The following is a 14253-nucleotide window of genomic DNA, read 5'->3' on the forward strand; positions in this document are numbered from 1 at the left end:
CAGTTATCACACATGGTAAGAGCAGCTTGGGAAGGCAACAGGCATGGCTGTGAAAGAACCTGTAGGAGAAGGAGGTCAATAGATCAAGAAAACATCAGGAAGAGTACATGTCCCATGACCACAGGGCACCCTGGTGTTGGCCGTTCTCATTTTCTTGTGCCAGGAAGAGGAGCAGGAAAGATCACTTCCAATCTATTAATCTGAAGGCAGTTGAAAATATCAGCCAACTTCATCTCGTAGTACCAATGTTGGAAATACCAGCTTCCAAGATTGTTAGTGCAGTCCAGGGGAATTGGAAATGTCAGCCAGAGAAACCACAGCAACCTCAGTCTACAGAATTACTCCTGGCAAGAAAATACTGTGGCCTGAATTCAGTTGGAGTATGTGTGAGTTGTATGTATAGAATTGGCCATAGATGTGTTAAGTTCCTTAGCAGGAAACAAACCCATTTTAAGGATTCATCTTCCCAAGTGGTGAGGACAACGTTATGAAGATACTAAGTTTATAAAGAAGGAAAACAGATTTGAAAAAAATTTTTTTGTTTGTTTTCAGTTACATAGTTTTACAAATTAACAACTACTTTTAAACATATTTTAACTTTAAAAATTAGTTGGCATGTTATGAAATAAATACTTTTTATATACTTAGATTCCATTTTTCAGATAAGCAGACCTATCTGTAAATTGATTTGTCCACTGGAACTTTATTCCATTATGTGTCATAAACAGATACCAAACAGAGGTAGAAACACGATTATATGCGAAGGTCCTTTGAAAGGTTATTTAATTTGCTCACTCCTGAGGCTTTAGGCTATGGAACACCTAAACTGTGCCCCAAAGACTTTTGCATGTCTGTATTTAAAAATATTCCCAGGGTTCTCTACAACTTTGGGGTTAGCATTATTAAAAATCTTAATTCTCTAAAATGTCACTCTGTAAAATGAAGTAACTGCATTGCCATTGATTAACAATTTTGGTTGATCTTTATCATATAGGAATCTTGTTACATTTTTAGCTTCTACAGAAATAATTTTTAAGATCTATTCAGAGAGGCCTTACTTTGTTGGACGCTTTGAGGGAAAAAGCATGTGCTAAGTGCATGTAGAAAATAGAAGCCTTTATCCAGGCATACTTTAAACATTGGTTTTGAGTACGAGCATGCACACTTCTGCTCCCTTACCTCCTGGCTGTTTATAGTACAGGAGGAATTTATAAAAGTTTACTGAAAAACTTCATATTATAGACATCTATGGACATCAAAATAGATGACTGTAATATTGCATAACAAATTACCTCAAAACTTAATGCCTGAAAACAGTCACGTTCTTATCTCATGGATTCTGGGTTGGGAATTTGGACAGGGCACTGGAGGAGTAGCTAGCCTGTGTTCCACAATTTCTGGCGGTTCAGCTGGGAGGGCTCGTTGGCTGGGAGCTGGAACCTTCTGGTGGGGCCCTCACTCACAAATCTAGTGGTCACCGCTGGCTTCGGTGGGACCTCGTCTCAGGCTCCCTCACAGCATGGCAGCCTCAGGGGAGTCAGAATTGCAAAAGTGAGCATTCCGGGGAAAAGACAGAAACTTCGTCATCTTTTCAGACCTCACCCTGGTAGTCACACAACTTCATTTCCATTCCATCTGTCAGTTACAAGAGAGTCACGAGCCCATGCACATTCAAGGGAAAGGGTCGTAGGCTTTGCTCCTCACTGGATGGAGAATCAAAGAATGTTTGGACATCTTTAGAATCGTCACCATGTGACATAAAAGGTTCTCCTGACTCTCCTAGTCCATTCATCGTTTTCCCTTTATCTTTGTGTAGCACATACAGTGTTTTAGGTACTATGCCCTAAGACTGTTATATGCAAGGGCGTGGACTTTGAAAGTACAACATAACTCTTTTCCTACCCTTGCTCTCCTCTGAGTGTTCTGGGAAGAGGGGAAGGAAGACAGATGTGCCCCAGAGATGCAGTGGTAGGATGGGACTCAGGCCCTGTGGCCAGCGCGGCTCGCTAGCCGACGGGGTGTGACTCAGCGGTGCACAAACCCGGCCCTTCTCACTAAACAGATGGGAGAGATTACTGCCTGTTCCCTCAGTGATAAGGAAAGGGAACCCATGAGAAAAACTGCTTTCCTGCCAATTAATGTCTCTGCCTCATTGTTGCGCTACATGTGTCCTCTTCCTTTGGGTGACTCACAGGAGGTCAGCAAAGTGCTCCCTCCCCCCTTTTTTGAGGGGATAATTAATATATTTATAATCTTATTTAAGAGCTGATTTAAAATTTTAAACTAGATGAGAAAGAAAAATACTCAAGTAGGTAGTAAAAGGGCAGAAGATAAAATGAGAAAATAGAGAATATATTCCTTAAAGTATTTTCAACCTTTTATTTATCATTTATCCCCAAATTTCATTTTAAAGAGTGAAATAATGTTTGAGAGTATCTTTGTCCCTGAAGTTTATATTAACTCATCGTGAAAAATGTTTCCAAGGGTGAGTCACTGTCTGCTGTGTAGCCACATGGGTTGCATTTTACACACTCCCCCACGCTTCCTTCTCTCACCCCTGCCTTTCTAAGGTTGGGTCCTTTCACAGTCTGGCAAAAAGCTGACATTCTTCAGAGTGTAGCAGGAACTTTGTAGGACCTAAAAGAACATTCAGACTCTGATTATTATTAGGAGTGGTAACCAAATGTATGACCCTTCTACAAAGGGAGTGAGGATGAGGATGGAGCAGGGACAGATGTGGGTGGAGTGTGTAGCCTTCTGAGTGTGGTAAGGCTGCGATTCGCCCCCGAAGGTGGTGCCCCCGCTTCACTGTGTGAATCTAGAACTGAAAAGAAGCACTTGTCCACCAAGGATCGGATAAATGACACATCCAGACTAGGCCTGGTGAACTCTGTGGTGAATAGAGTTGCAGAGGCATCAGGGAGAGGGCTGCCTGGAGGGATGGAAGTTAAGCTGACCCAGTGGGTCCCGGATGTAGATAATATGCAGTGTATTTTTGTTCAGTGGTAAGAGAGGTGATAGAGGCGAAGCAGGGGACCTCAGGACTGGGGAAGGAATCTGATATACGCTGTGTACATGATTCAGCTGCTGGCAAATCGAGCGCTTTTAACCAGAATCGGAGGACAAGCACCCTGGACCCTGGGTGGAAAACAGTTCCATTTGTCTCAGTGCCCACGGTGGTGAATGGGTGCTCTCAGGCTAGGTCTTAGGTGCAAGATGATGGCAGATCAGCGAGAACTGTGAACTCATTTGAGCGAGAAGAGGGGCACAGCTGAAAAAGGAAGCAGCTGGGTTTGTAATGCCTCACTCCCTGCCAAAGTGAGCACCTTGAGCTCTGTTAACACACAGTCGGTTTGTATTCCAAGATTTCTTCACATTCTAGTAAAGATTAACCTTGTCCTTGAATGAACTCAGTGTGTGTGGTAGAAAAAATCATTTGGGCGTGCCCAAGATTATGAAATGGAAACAAGTCGGGGAACCCTGAAAATCTGCCCTTTTTGGCTTGTGGACACTGGCAGTAGCAAGTTAGTCCAGAACACGCTGGGGCTTCATGTCCAATGAGGTCAGTCGTCCAGTGGCTAGGGCTGCTCCAGGATGATCAAGGGTGTGGGCTTCCAGCCTCCTCTCACCTCTTTCTCTAGTTGGGGTGAAGTTTTTGTTGCTTCCCCGGGAGAACAGGAGCTCAAGTGCTCACCTTAGGGAGGTTCTGCTCCCGACTGCCCCCATGCTGCCCGTCGGTCACCCCCCAGGATGCAGAGTCAGGGTGCTCCTGGGCACCATACCTCAGATCTTGTAGACCAGCCAACTCCTAGACCTTTTGAACCCCGCTCTGTGTAGCACCCCACAAGTAGCCTGGCAGCAGTAGCTGACCAGGACGAGGCCTTGGCCACAGGTGTCCCTGCTGCCTGTGTTTGACCAGATTACTGATGACAGTAGGCCTACAAAGTGTCGAGAGAGATTATCCATTTCCATTAGGACCATGTTTTAGTAGGAGATTTTGCATGAAGCTAACTTTAAATTATTAAAAAGTAAGTTGGCTTTCCAAGTAAAGCGGTTATGTCTCAGTAATCCTGTGTACTTTAAATTAGATTTTATTAAAAGAGGGAACATGCCATAAATTATAATATCTCAAAATCATTTGACGCCACGCTACCTACCAAACATGGAAGTTGTGATTTACCATTTGTAAAACTTCAGACAGTAGTGGCTTGGACATATTTAATTTCTGATAAATAGCGATAAACATTCACATTATCACTCCTGTCCATTTCTCTCAATCTTCTAATCTTCTGAAGCATTATCTTTTTTTTTTTTTTTAAACCCTATCCATTTCTGTCAACAAGAAGAGCTGCATAATATTTTATTTATAAATGCTATTTGCAACCTGGGATCACGCTTGGTTTACAAACAGATTCTTCACATCGCCTGTACCTTTGAACGTGTACTTACTCTAATGCCTAAGACTGAAGCCATTTGAGAGCCTGGCATGGGCTTTCACGGACGACCAGGGGGACGCGGGAGCCATCCCACACTGGCGTTCTCCATCTTCACCTGCTAACCTCTCAGCCGTAGATTACCTCTGCACTGCAGTGACTCTTGTGAATATTAATTTCTTTCTTTTATATTAAACTCCCTTTTATATCCCTTTTATATTAAACTCCATGTCATACACGAGTATTTTCTTTTATTCAGAAGCTTCTCATGTCCGAAATATTTTTTTAACCTACTCCCACCCCCCTTTTTTTGTTTTATACTCAGTGACTTCTAAAAATTCACCAATAAGCTTTACTTTTTTAACTCTGTGAAATAGTTGTACTCTTACCCCCTTCAGATTCTACAAATACTGTTTCTAAAACTTGATTCTGTAGTTCCGACAACTCTGGGTCATTCTCTGTGTTCCTGAGGTCCATGCACATAGTTGCATATCTTGGAAGGTGTTAAGATGGAAAATTTGGCATGATTTATCTAAGCCAGTTGGAGTTCATTTAGTAATTGTTCTTGATACTGAAGTAGAAAATATTTTTTTTTAATGTTAGCAATATAGGAAAACATCTTGAAGGTCACAGAATGCCTCTGTCCCCATTCTTTAGTGAGCCCCAGTGCCCTGGCCCGTTAAAATAAAAGTCTAGTTTCCATCATTGATGCCTCCCCACTCTTTTTTTCTCATTTAAACCACAGCCTGGTTTTCACCAAAGTAAAGCAAATCAACCTAGTAAGGAACAGACTGCTTTTATTTACTGGTTGTAGTTCTAAGCACGAGAAATGGGCAAAGGAGACCAAACAAAGAAATAGGAAAAATGAGGCATTGAAGGGGAGCCAACATTGGCTTTGGAAGGGATGAGGCTTCCGTGGCAGCAGGATGTGCCTTTCTTGCACTGTTTACTCTGAGCTCAGAAATAGAGGAGGAAAGAAGGTAGATCACGCTACTGCCTGAAATGGATACTACATACCAGGGCGTGCAGCGCATAGAGTGTAATCAGACACTGGATGTAATTATGCAAATGTATGCGTAAATGGGTTTTCTATGAATAAATTGTCTGCAGCAACCTTAACACTCAAGGTTAAAGTAAGCATAAGGGCGTGATTTGCGAGTCACAGGGTGACTTTGCTAAAGTAGCCGCTGAAAGACATTATGTTTGACTGCCTGCCCACCCCACTCCCCATTTTCCATAGTTGCACCTGAATGTCCTTTGAACCCTTGATAAAATGAACTTTGGATCTTAAGGACTGTTAGGGCTTCTACTCCCTTCCTTGGAAAGGGTACCACCTTGCTTGTGAGGGGAGAGTTGGGAAGAGTTTGAGGATGAATGTGGCATGGTGGTTTTTAATCTGTTCAAGCTAGTTGTATATTTATTTTTAACTAAACTTCACCTAGAATGTTTCTTTCAGTAGTAAGCATTTGGAGGCCTGCTTTAAGGAAGGAAGTGCTTAAATTTGCTTAGGAGAAAAATGTGCTTTCTTTGTTCTTTATGTAATAAATTGAGAATTTCAAACATTCCTGGAAGTCCTGGGCCCAGCTGTCTGATTAAAATGCTAATTCATCCACTGTTAGCATGTGGTTTTCTTTTGCATAAACATAGATAAAATTCTGTGGATTATGGGTATGAAATATTCTAGAAAACTGCCGATGTGAGTATTCCATGCCTCTGAGCATGGCACAGCGTAGTTAAGTTATGTTTTTGTTTTCTTACTTCTATTAAGAGAACCCAATGGAGTGTTTTCTTTTTCCTTCGAGGAATTTGAAGCATCGTGTAAGGCTAGGAATGCATTAAAAACATGTTTCCAGCCTCATAAGAAACTTAAGAATGGCTGTAATACGTATAGATAAAGTGCTTGTCAGACATTCAGTTCAACTCTGCAAGCCTTGGTAGAACTCCCAGATTGTCCAGAACACTGCCTTGAGGAGACCAGACGTGGACAGGATGAGTCAAAGGCATGCGCTCAGTATCTAGGGATGAGCAGACAAACAGCTCACCAGCCAGAATGCGCACGTGTGGGCTTGGGGGCCGCCACGAGGCGGGAGAGGAGAGAGAAGACCAGGGAGGACTCTCTGTGGCTTGCAGAGCTGCGTAGACTGGTCCTCAGGTGCCGGGCCATCTGGGGGTGGCTGTGCAGCTCCAGAGTTAGCAATCCTGTGACGCTGCAGACTCACTCCTGTGGGTCAGCTCAGGCAGTTTGACCAAGTGAGGAAGAAGATCTGAGAAACTGTGATCCTTAACTTGAGCACTGCCTTGTGCCTGAAAGGGCCTTTTTTATTTTGTTGACGAAATACCACAAGGACCGTGCATTATCCATCTCAGTGACACAACTTTCTGTAGTGCCTTTGTGTTAGGGACGGCATTTCATTGTAGAGCACTTTCCTTCTCTTGGTTTTGTTCATCCAAACTAGGAAATTAAACAGTTGTTCAACATGCTCGTTCATTCTCTTATTATGTTTTTTAAAACTTCTTTGCATTGTTTCACTGTTTTAGGGAAAAAGAAACAGTGGTTTCAGACAGTGCTTCTTTGGGAGCCAAAAACACTGCAAATTGACAAAGCTGTGTCCGGCAACGGGGTACACATTCAGGCTGGCTGCTCGGAATGACATTGGCACCAGGTATGGCGTTTCCTGGTCCTCGTGCCTTTAAGCGTCTGTGTGGTGTTTCTGAGTCTTCCTGTCACGTTGCCGAAAGGCGCAAGGTCGCCTGCTGCCTCCACACCGAACCAGTTAGAGATTTTCTGAAAGGGAATCCTAATCAGAGGCTAGAAAGCCCCTTCTGAAGTGATAAATGCCACTGTGTGGCCTCTTTGCAGCCTTGCAGGCTGTAATGCAAAGGCCCACTAGGGGTCTCTGAGAATCAGGAGGAAGGTAACTACAGATTTTGAAAGGAATCCTCTGGGGGCTTTATTTTTTTCAGATTGTGTGCCTTTTTCTTTCATCACTTTAGCAAGCTACTCATTCAGTTGCCTTTTTTCAATTATGTCTGAGTGTTTCCTGATACAAAGAAAGAGTTGCTGGGCCATCCATTGTTGTCAAGCCCGGGCAGATACTCACAGGACTGGAGAAAATCTGGACTGGGTAGGACACACGGCTTGCCTCCAGGCTGCTAGAGAAAGGCAAGAACAGGTTTATGGTGAAGCATCAATGGATTAAAGGTGCTTTGAAAAGACCGTATTTCAGTTGCACTTCTTGGGTAACTGTTGATTAAGGAAAAAATCTTTTTCTTTCATCACTGCTTGTTGAAAATCTTCTTAAAGGTTCAGCACATCATTGGTCCCAACCTTTTTTCCAGCCTGAAGAACTTCTTAAGACCACAAGGTTTACAGCCCTCCTTCCCTACCCATGATAGCCATTGTATTTTTAGAGTGCACTGGTTGAACAGTCATAATGATAAAGGCTTCTACAGTTCAAGAATTTGTAAATGAATTAGAAGCATCTACAAACTTTTGGAAAATAGCACCATATATATTTGTACAACATTTATTTTATCAATAGACGGTTATTTGCTCTCACATTGATTTGAAGGCTCCTTGGTAGCTGTGGCTCATAGCTTGTCACCATCACACTGTGCTGTGCTTTCTGCTGGGTGCTTTTGGGGGGAAATAAATTTTTAAATCTATTGTCCTGTAACATGGCATGCTTTTCTAGTAGCAGACCTAAGCAGAACAGTGCAGGGGGCGGGGTGGGGGGGTGGGTTGGGGCAAATTGAAGTTGTGGTAGGGAATATCACATAAAGGATCCTTGCCTTCCTTTGCTCAATGAACCTGTCAGGCCCCACACTTTCCCACCCAAGCAAGTTGCGCAGCAGGTAGGCTTGTCCCTGCTCTTTTGAAATGCCGAGACTCCTCCCGTGCTTCTAAACGTGTCTCACCGGGTCTGTTTCTCTCCAGTGGGTATAGCCAAGAGGTGGTGTGCTACACATTAGGAAACATTCCTCAGATGCCCTCTGCACCAAGACTTGTTCGAGCTGGGGTCACATGGGTCACATTGCAGTGGAATAAACCAGAAGGCTGTTCACCTGAGGAAGTAGTCACCTACACCTTGGAAATCCAGGAGGACGAAAATGTAAGTCTGGCACATTTTATACCCTTGTGTGTGTTCTGTAAAGTCAGTTTTATCATAACTACAGGATGCACTGGTGAAATTAGATTCGCTGCCTAAATTTGAAGCCAAGCTCTTAATTTCTACCACTGTAGCCACTAGCAGAAGCCTGGCCTTCCCAGTCTTCCCCATCCAAGTAGGTGGCATCCCCATGCTATCATTTGGGGAAGCCAGAAACCCGTGGGCTCTTCCTTGACCTCATATATGTCAGTCTGTATACGTCAGTCAGCAAATCCTTTTAAATCTCCCTTCAAAAGGTATCCAGAAATCTGACCGTTTCTCAGCATCTGCACAGCTACTACACTTTTTGAACCACCGTCATCTCGCCCCTGGGTTATTGCAGTGGCCTCTTAAGTATTTTCCCTACTTTCATCCTTACTACACTACAGTCTGTTCTCCACACGAAGCCAGAGTGATCCTGTTAAATACAAATACAGTCATGTCAGTGCTCTGCTCAGAAGCCTTCCCATCTCAGTGCCTTCCCTTCTCTTCCAGAGGAAAAACCAGTGCTCTTGCAGTGCAGGTCCTCCACATTCAGGGTCTTCATTCCTGCCCTTGTTCCTGCCACTGTAGTCTCACTGAGCGTACCAGCTGCGCCGTCCCGCCCCACCTTTGCAGTTCCGGTGCCCTCTGGCTCTCACGCCCCTTCCGATATCTTTGAGTTACTTCCCTCATTTCCTTCAGGTCCCTTCTCACATGTCACCTCTTTGGATGACCCTTTCCTGACCACCCTGTAAAACAGCACTGTCCAGGAGAACTTTCTGTGATGATGGAAATGTTCTGTATTGTGTGCTGTCCAATAAGATAGTGCCTAGCCACACGTGGCTGCTGAGCCCTTGAAATGTGGCTGTAAGCCCAAGGAACTGAATTTTTAATTGTATTTCATTTAAATTGGAGGAGCCATATGTGGCTGCCTTAAGGAGCCTGCAGAGCTGTAGGAAGCAGTGCTTCCTAGCTCCACCACTCTGTCCTCTTACCCGGCTTTATTTTTCGTCTCATAGCACTTAACACCACACAACGTGCTTCATATTTGTCTGTAGGTTTTTTTGTTAATTGCTTTCTCTGGCTATTATATCAGTTTCTGATGGGCAAGACTTAGTCTGTTCTTGGGCGGTGCTAAACCCCTAGAGCGTGGAAGAGAGCCTGATGCATAGAAGGTGCTCCAAGATGAATGGGTGGGTGGACGGATGGATGTGTGCATGACTGAGAATATTATTGAATGAATTCTGTACAGTCAGCTTTCAGTAGGATATTTATCCCGTTGAAGGGTTATATCTTCCCCATCCAAGCTCTGCTTTCCCCCTTGGCCAGAAGAGGACACTGTGTGAGAAACCCCAGCCAGTGGATTGCATAGCACATTGCAGCTTGACAGTAAGGATCTCCGTACAAGAACGTTTTTTCATGACAACATTGTTAGATAATTTTTTTAACTACATAAGCTTCGTTAATTTGGTGGTTAAATTCATTGTTTAAAATGCTTATTGAGTAACGAGAAAAGTTTGCTCTGTGAGAAAAGTATATGGTGACGTCTATTCCAAAGCAAATCTACACTCTCTCAAAGAGAGGGCATTGTTCCCATTCAAATTAGTGTTAGTCTTGCAATAAAAGTACCCAGATCCAGGACAAATTATCATGTGATAGAGTTGAATTTTTCTAAAAGCACCGTGGGATTCTGGCCCTCTTTTTGGTGTAGCTGCCAGACTTCTGGCCCACTGGTGATGATGGAAGGAGGCAATATAAAAATCCTACAGACGAGGTATTTAATGCCCAGATTTTATGATACTGATGTTTCTTTCTGGCTTTGCCTTTTCAGGATAACCTTTTCCACCCAAAATACACTGGAGAGGATTTAACCTGTACTGTGAAAAATCTCAAAAGAAGCACACAGTATAAGTTCAGGGTAAGTCAGTCATTTTGGTACCTGAACTGCTTAAAAATGAAGCTGTTTCATGTTTCATCCCTTTACCATTTTAAATCTACTGTACAGGTTAAAAGATTTTTAAGTTCGCTGCACTTTACACTTTTAAGGTAACATCTATGAAATACACACCCAACTTTAATTTTAAAACCCACTTTTGAGAAAGAAACCTGTTGCCGTAATGTGCTGTAATAAATTGCATCACAGCGTGGCCAGATGCCCTTGCCTGGGAAGACCCAAACCAGGTGCCCAGCGCACCTGTCTCTCACCTGCACTTCACACCTTTCTATTCGGAGTTTCTTCTTTTAATCAGATTTCCCTTTTCTCCGTTGCCCTTTGCTCTTTTGCCCATTTTCTTTTTCTCAGCCGTTTTCCTTTTGCTCTTCTATTACCCAACCCCTCCCCACTTGGGCTCCGTGTTGGGCGACGATGCGGTGAATCGGAAGACAGCTTTGCGAACTCTTTGCGACCTCGTTAGGAGAAAAGGGAACAGCAGGCTGCCGTCTGTGCTGCCCACTGTTTGTTGATTCTAGCACAGCACGATGTTTTCTAGTGTGACAGTGTGCCTTCTGGAGAGATGTGGTTGTCTTCTGATTCCCCCTTTCCTTCTCTTAATTTGTGAACCAAATCATGTTACTTAACACGGAGTAGTCACTTAGTAAATAGTTGTCGGATTATCCAGTGGCAGGTGTGACTATTGAAGGAAAATGATAGTTTTTGATATTTTTAAAACTCCTTGTTACTCCATGCTGGCTGTGAGATCATAGGTATACTGCTAGCATTTCTCCACAAGGTGGCATTGCCCTACTCCTAAATAAGCAAGGTTATTTTTATCTGCTTTTCCCCCATAGTTTCCTTCCACAAAACACTGTGAACTGGGTGGTGACATACTAGTTTTGTTTTGTCTTCTTGAAAGGGTAAAAATGTCTTTGGCTAAAACCTACCTTGTTTTATTTCTAATTGTTAATAGCTAAACTATATAGAAAATAAGTTAAGTACTCCATTAAAGAAACACTTATAAATTAGTAGTTTGAGATTGTGAGAGAGAGAGAGAGAAAGAGAATATGTGAGTGTGTCTATGTGAGTTTATGGATACCTTGATCTTGCCATATTGAAAGTCACTACTGGTTTAAGAACTGATATCTAAAGCATATTAATGTTTTCTCGGTTGTGTTATAGCTGACTGCTTCTAATATGGAAGGGAAAAGCTGCCCAAGTGAAGTTTTGGTTTGTACGACGAGTCCTGACAGGCCTGGACCTCCTACAAGACCCCTCATTAAAGGACCAGTTACATCTCATGGTTTTAGTGTTAAATGGGGTATGTTATGTTGCTGTTGCTGCTGCTGCTTTTTTGACAGGTTTTTTAAAAACTTGATTAATTTCAGTAGTGACACACCAATAAACAAATCATATTATTTGAGGGAGTTTTACACGTTTGGAATATATGTATGAGAAGCATCCTGAGAATTCTACAAACTGGTAAAATTGACAGTTGTAAGAGCATTTCATTTACTTTATGATTTTCCTGTAAGACACATTTTTTTCTCCTATAGTTTTAACGTATTATTGATTTGAATGTGGTAATCTCTGAATATATTTCATTCTTCAATAGCTTGCCCTTAAAAATGTACCAATATTTAATATAATTTCAAAATTTAGGTAAGTCATATTAAATTTTACAGAATGTTTAAGTTACAGTGAATTAGGAAGACTAGTTTTTGTTGTTTGTATGTCATCGGAAGTCTTGGACTTCAGGAAGTTTTCATATTGAAGTTCATCATATGGTGTTTGTGGGGATCTGGTAGAGGATTTTGTGGCTCACCTGCTGCATGGATTATTTCAGTGAAATGAATGCCATTAGAATGTTGATAAACATTTGCAGCTGTATGTGAAACATAATATGTATGATTATCACTAATGTCATATAATAATAGTAACTACCAAACAGGCAAAAAAAAAAAAAAAAAAAATAGAAATCTAAAATAAGATTTTACCTGGCAGTCAAGTAATGTAAAGGGAATTTAAAATATTATTAAATTGTTATTGGAGACCAACCACTGAGACATATAACTGCTTCAAGTTATGTGGTAATTTTGAGGCAGAATTATTCCCTAGAAGATGGATACGATTAAGAGAAACAAAAAATCTAGATGTGCTTTTTGCCAGATCTAAAGCTTTTTTTCTCAGAATATCCTAGAAAGTTCTGTCAGCACTGAGTATTTACTTTCATTAGCCATATGCTATATTTAACTTTTTAATTATTTCTGTAAATATCTATTACCGAAGTTTGCATACATTAATGGAAATAACAGGTGAGAGGAGACGGGAATTAAAGTTTCTAAATCTATATGAGTAACCTGAGGGTATATCTAAAATACAGAGGTGGCCAATTGATAGTAGAGGCAAATTCTGTGTAGTCTTGCAAAAAGGTATTTTCCTGCTCAGAAAAGAAAACTCTTGCAGGCACCGAGTTAGCAGTAGACAGATATGATACCTAAGGTGCACGGGGCTCTAGTTACAGGCCGGAACCTCCTCCTCAAACCGGCTCTTTGGTACAGGTTCTCATCGATCCACAGCTCTGGTTTTATATTAGGTTCATGTGGGATACAAAGTTTGCTTAGTAGCAAACTGTGATGGAACAGATTTGTTATATTCTTATCTTTTATTTATTTTGTCAATAAGTTTTGCACTTCCCTTTTCTTCCCTCTCCATCTCTCACTGATGATATAAGTGAAATAAAAAAAAGAATAAAGTAATTTTTAAAAAGAAATATATGTATATTTTGTCTTATATAAAAACCATCAAATATTGAAGAGCAGGCTTCAGAATCTCAAAATAAATAAATGAACATAACTCTTAGAAAAATCAATCCATATTTTGAGTTTTGTTCATGTTTCACTAAATAAATGCTAACTTTTTGACATTTCTAGCTCTACGAACTTTGATAATCAGAAGATTTTGTAGTGTTTTTGTTTCTTTTGTTTTTTTCGAGAAAGGAGTTGGGTGAAATAATATATTAATTATTGTGCCCTTTGGTTGAATCCAGAATTTAGACAGTATATTATATGATTCTATGTGTTCTAATAATATTTACTAACAAAAATCAATATACTTTTATAACTAATAAGGCATTTGCTTACTTTCCAGATCCTCCAAAGGACAACGGTGGTTCAGAAATACTCAAGTACTTGCTGGAGATTACTGATGGAAATTCTGAAGGTGAAGTTTGTAGAAATTGTTTTGTTCAAGTCCTGTTTTCTAATAAGATAAACATTTGTATAATAATAGCGGGCAATCATTAATTCTGTTGATAGAGGTACTACGATAAACAAGCCTTAATCACATATTGACAGTTTTTTCTTTCAAACACAGCATCAGGGATTAGAGTCTGCTTGAAATGTATGTTTTTGTCGTTTTTAAAATTTTCTGTCATTTCTTTAAACCAGAGGTCCCAATTAATAGAATAAATGTGTTTTTCATCTCTCTTGGCACGCTTTCTCTAGAAATTCTTATAAGCAGAGAAAGTGTCAGAAGCAATCAGCAGGAAGGATAAATTGGAGACAGCAAATGAGTTTGGTGCACAAAGGATGACAAAATATAGTATTGCTGTGGGCTCCTGACAAGTGTCACACTTTGTAACACGTTCAGAAAATGTCTTCATTTTTGTTGTGATTTCTGAGTCAGATTATTTCTTCATTACTAGTCACACGAGGTGAATTAAAGTGGGACAGTGTTAGAGATGAGATTCCCTTTA

General features: G+C 41.3%; 1 protein-coding gene across 4 annotated transcripts in view; it reads left to right on the forward strand.

The window, feature by feature from the left end:
• Nucleotides 1-14253, forward strand: part of FNDC3B (fibronectin type III domain containing 3B) — a 350111-nt gene that overhangs the window by 281935 nt on the left and 53923 nt on the right. For all 4 annotated transcript variants that reach the window (XM_059920533.1, XM_059920537.1, XM_059920536.1 and 1 more), the window contains exons 12-16: nucleotides 6972-7096; nucleotides 8371-8545; nucleotides 10395-10481; nucleotides 11679-11817; nucleotides 13647-13718. In XM_059920533.1, coding sequence (XP_059776516.1) covers nucleotides 6972-7096; nucleotides 8371-8545; nucleotides 10395-10481; nucleotides 11679-11817; nucleotides 13647-13718 — 598 coding nt within the window. The remainder of the gene's footprint in view (nucleotides 1-6971; nucleotides 7097-8370; nucleotides 8546-10394; nucleotides 10482-11678; nucleotides 11818-13646; nucleotides 13719-14253) is intronic.

This window comes from Balaenoptera ricei, chromosome 4 (genome assembly GCF_028023285.1).
Source record: "Balaenoptera ricei isolate mBalRic1 chromosome 4, mBalRic1.hap2, whole genome shotgun sequence".
In the NCBI taxonomy this organism is placed as follows: domain Eukaryota; kingdom Metazoa; phylum Chordata; class Mammalia; order Artiodactyla; family Balaenopteridae; genus Balaenoptera; species Balaenoptera ricei.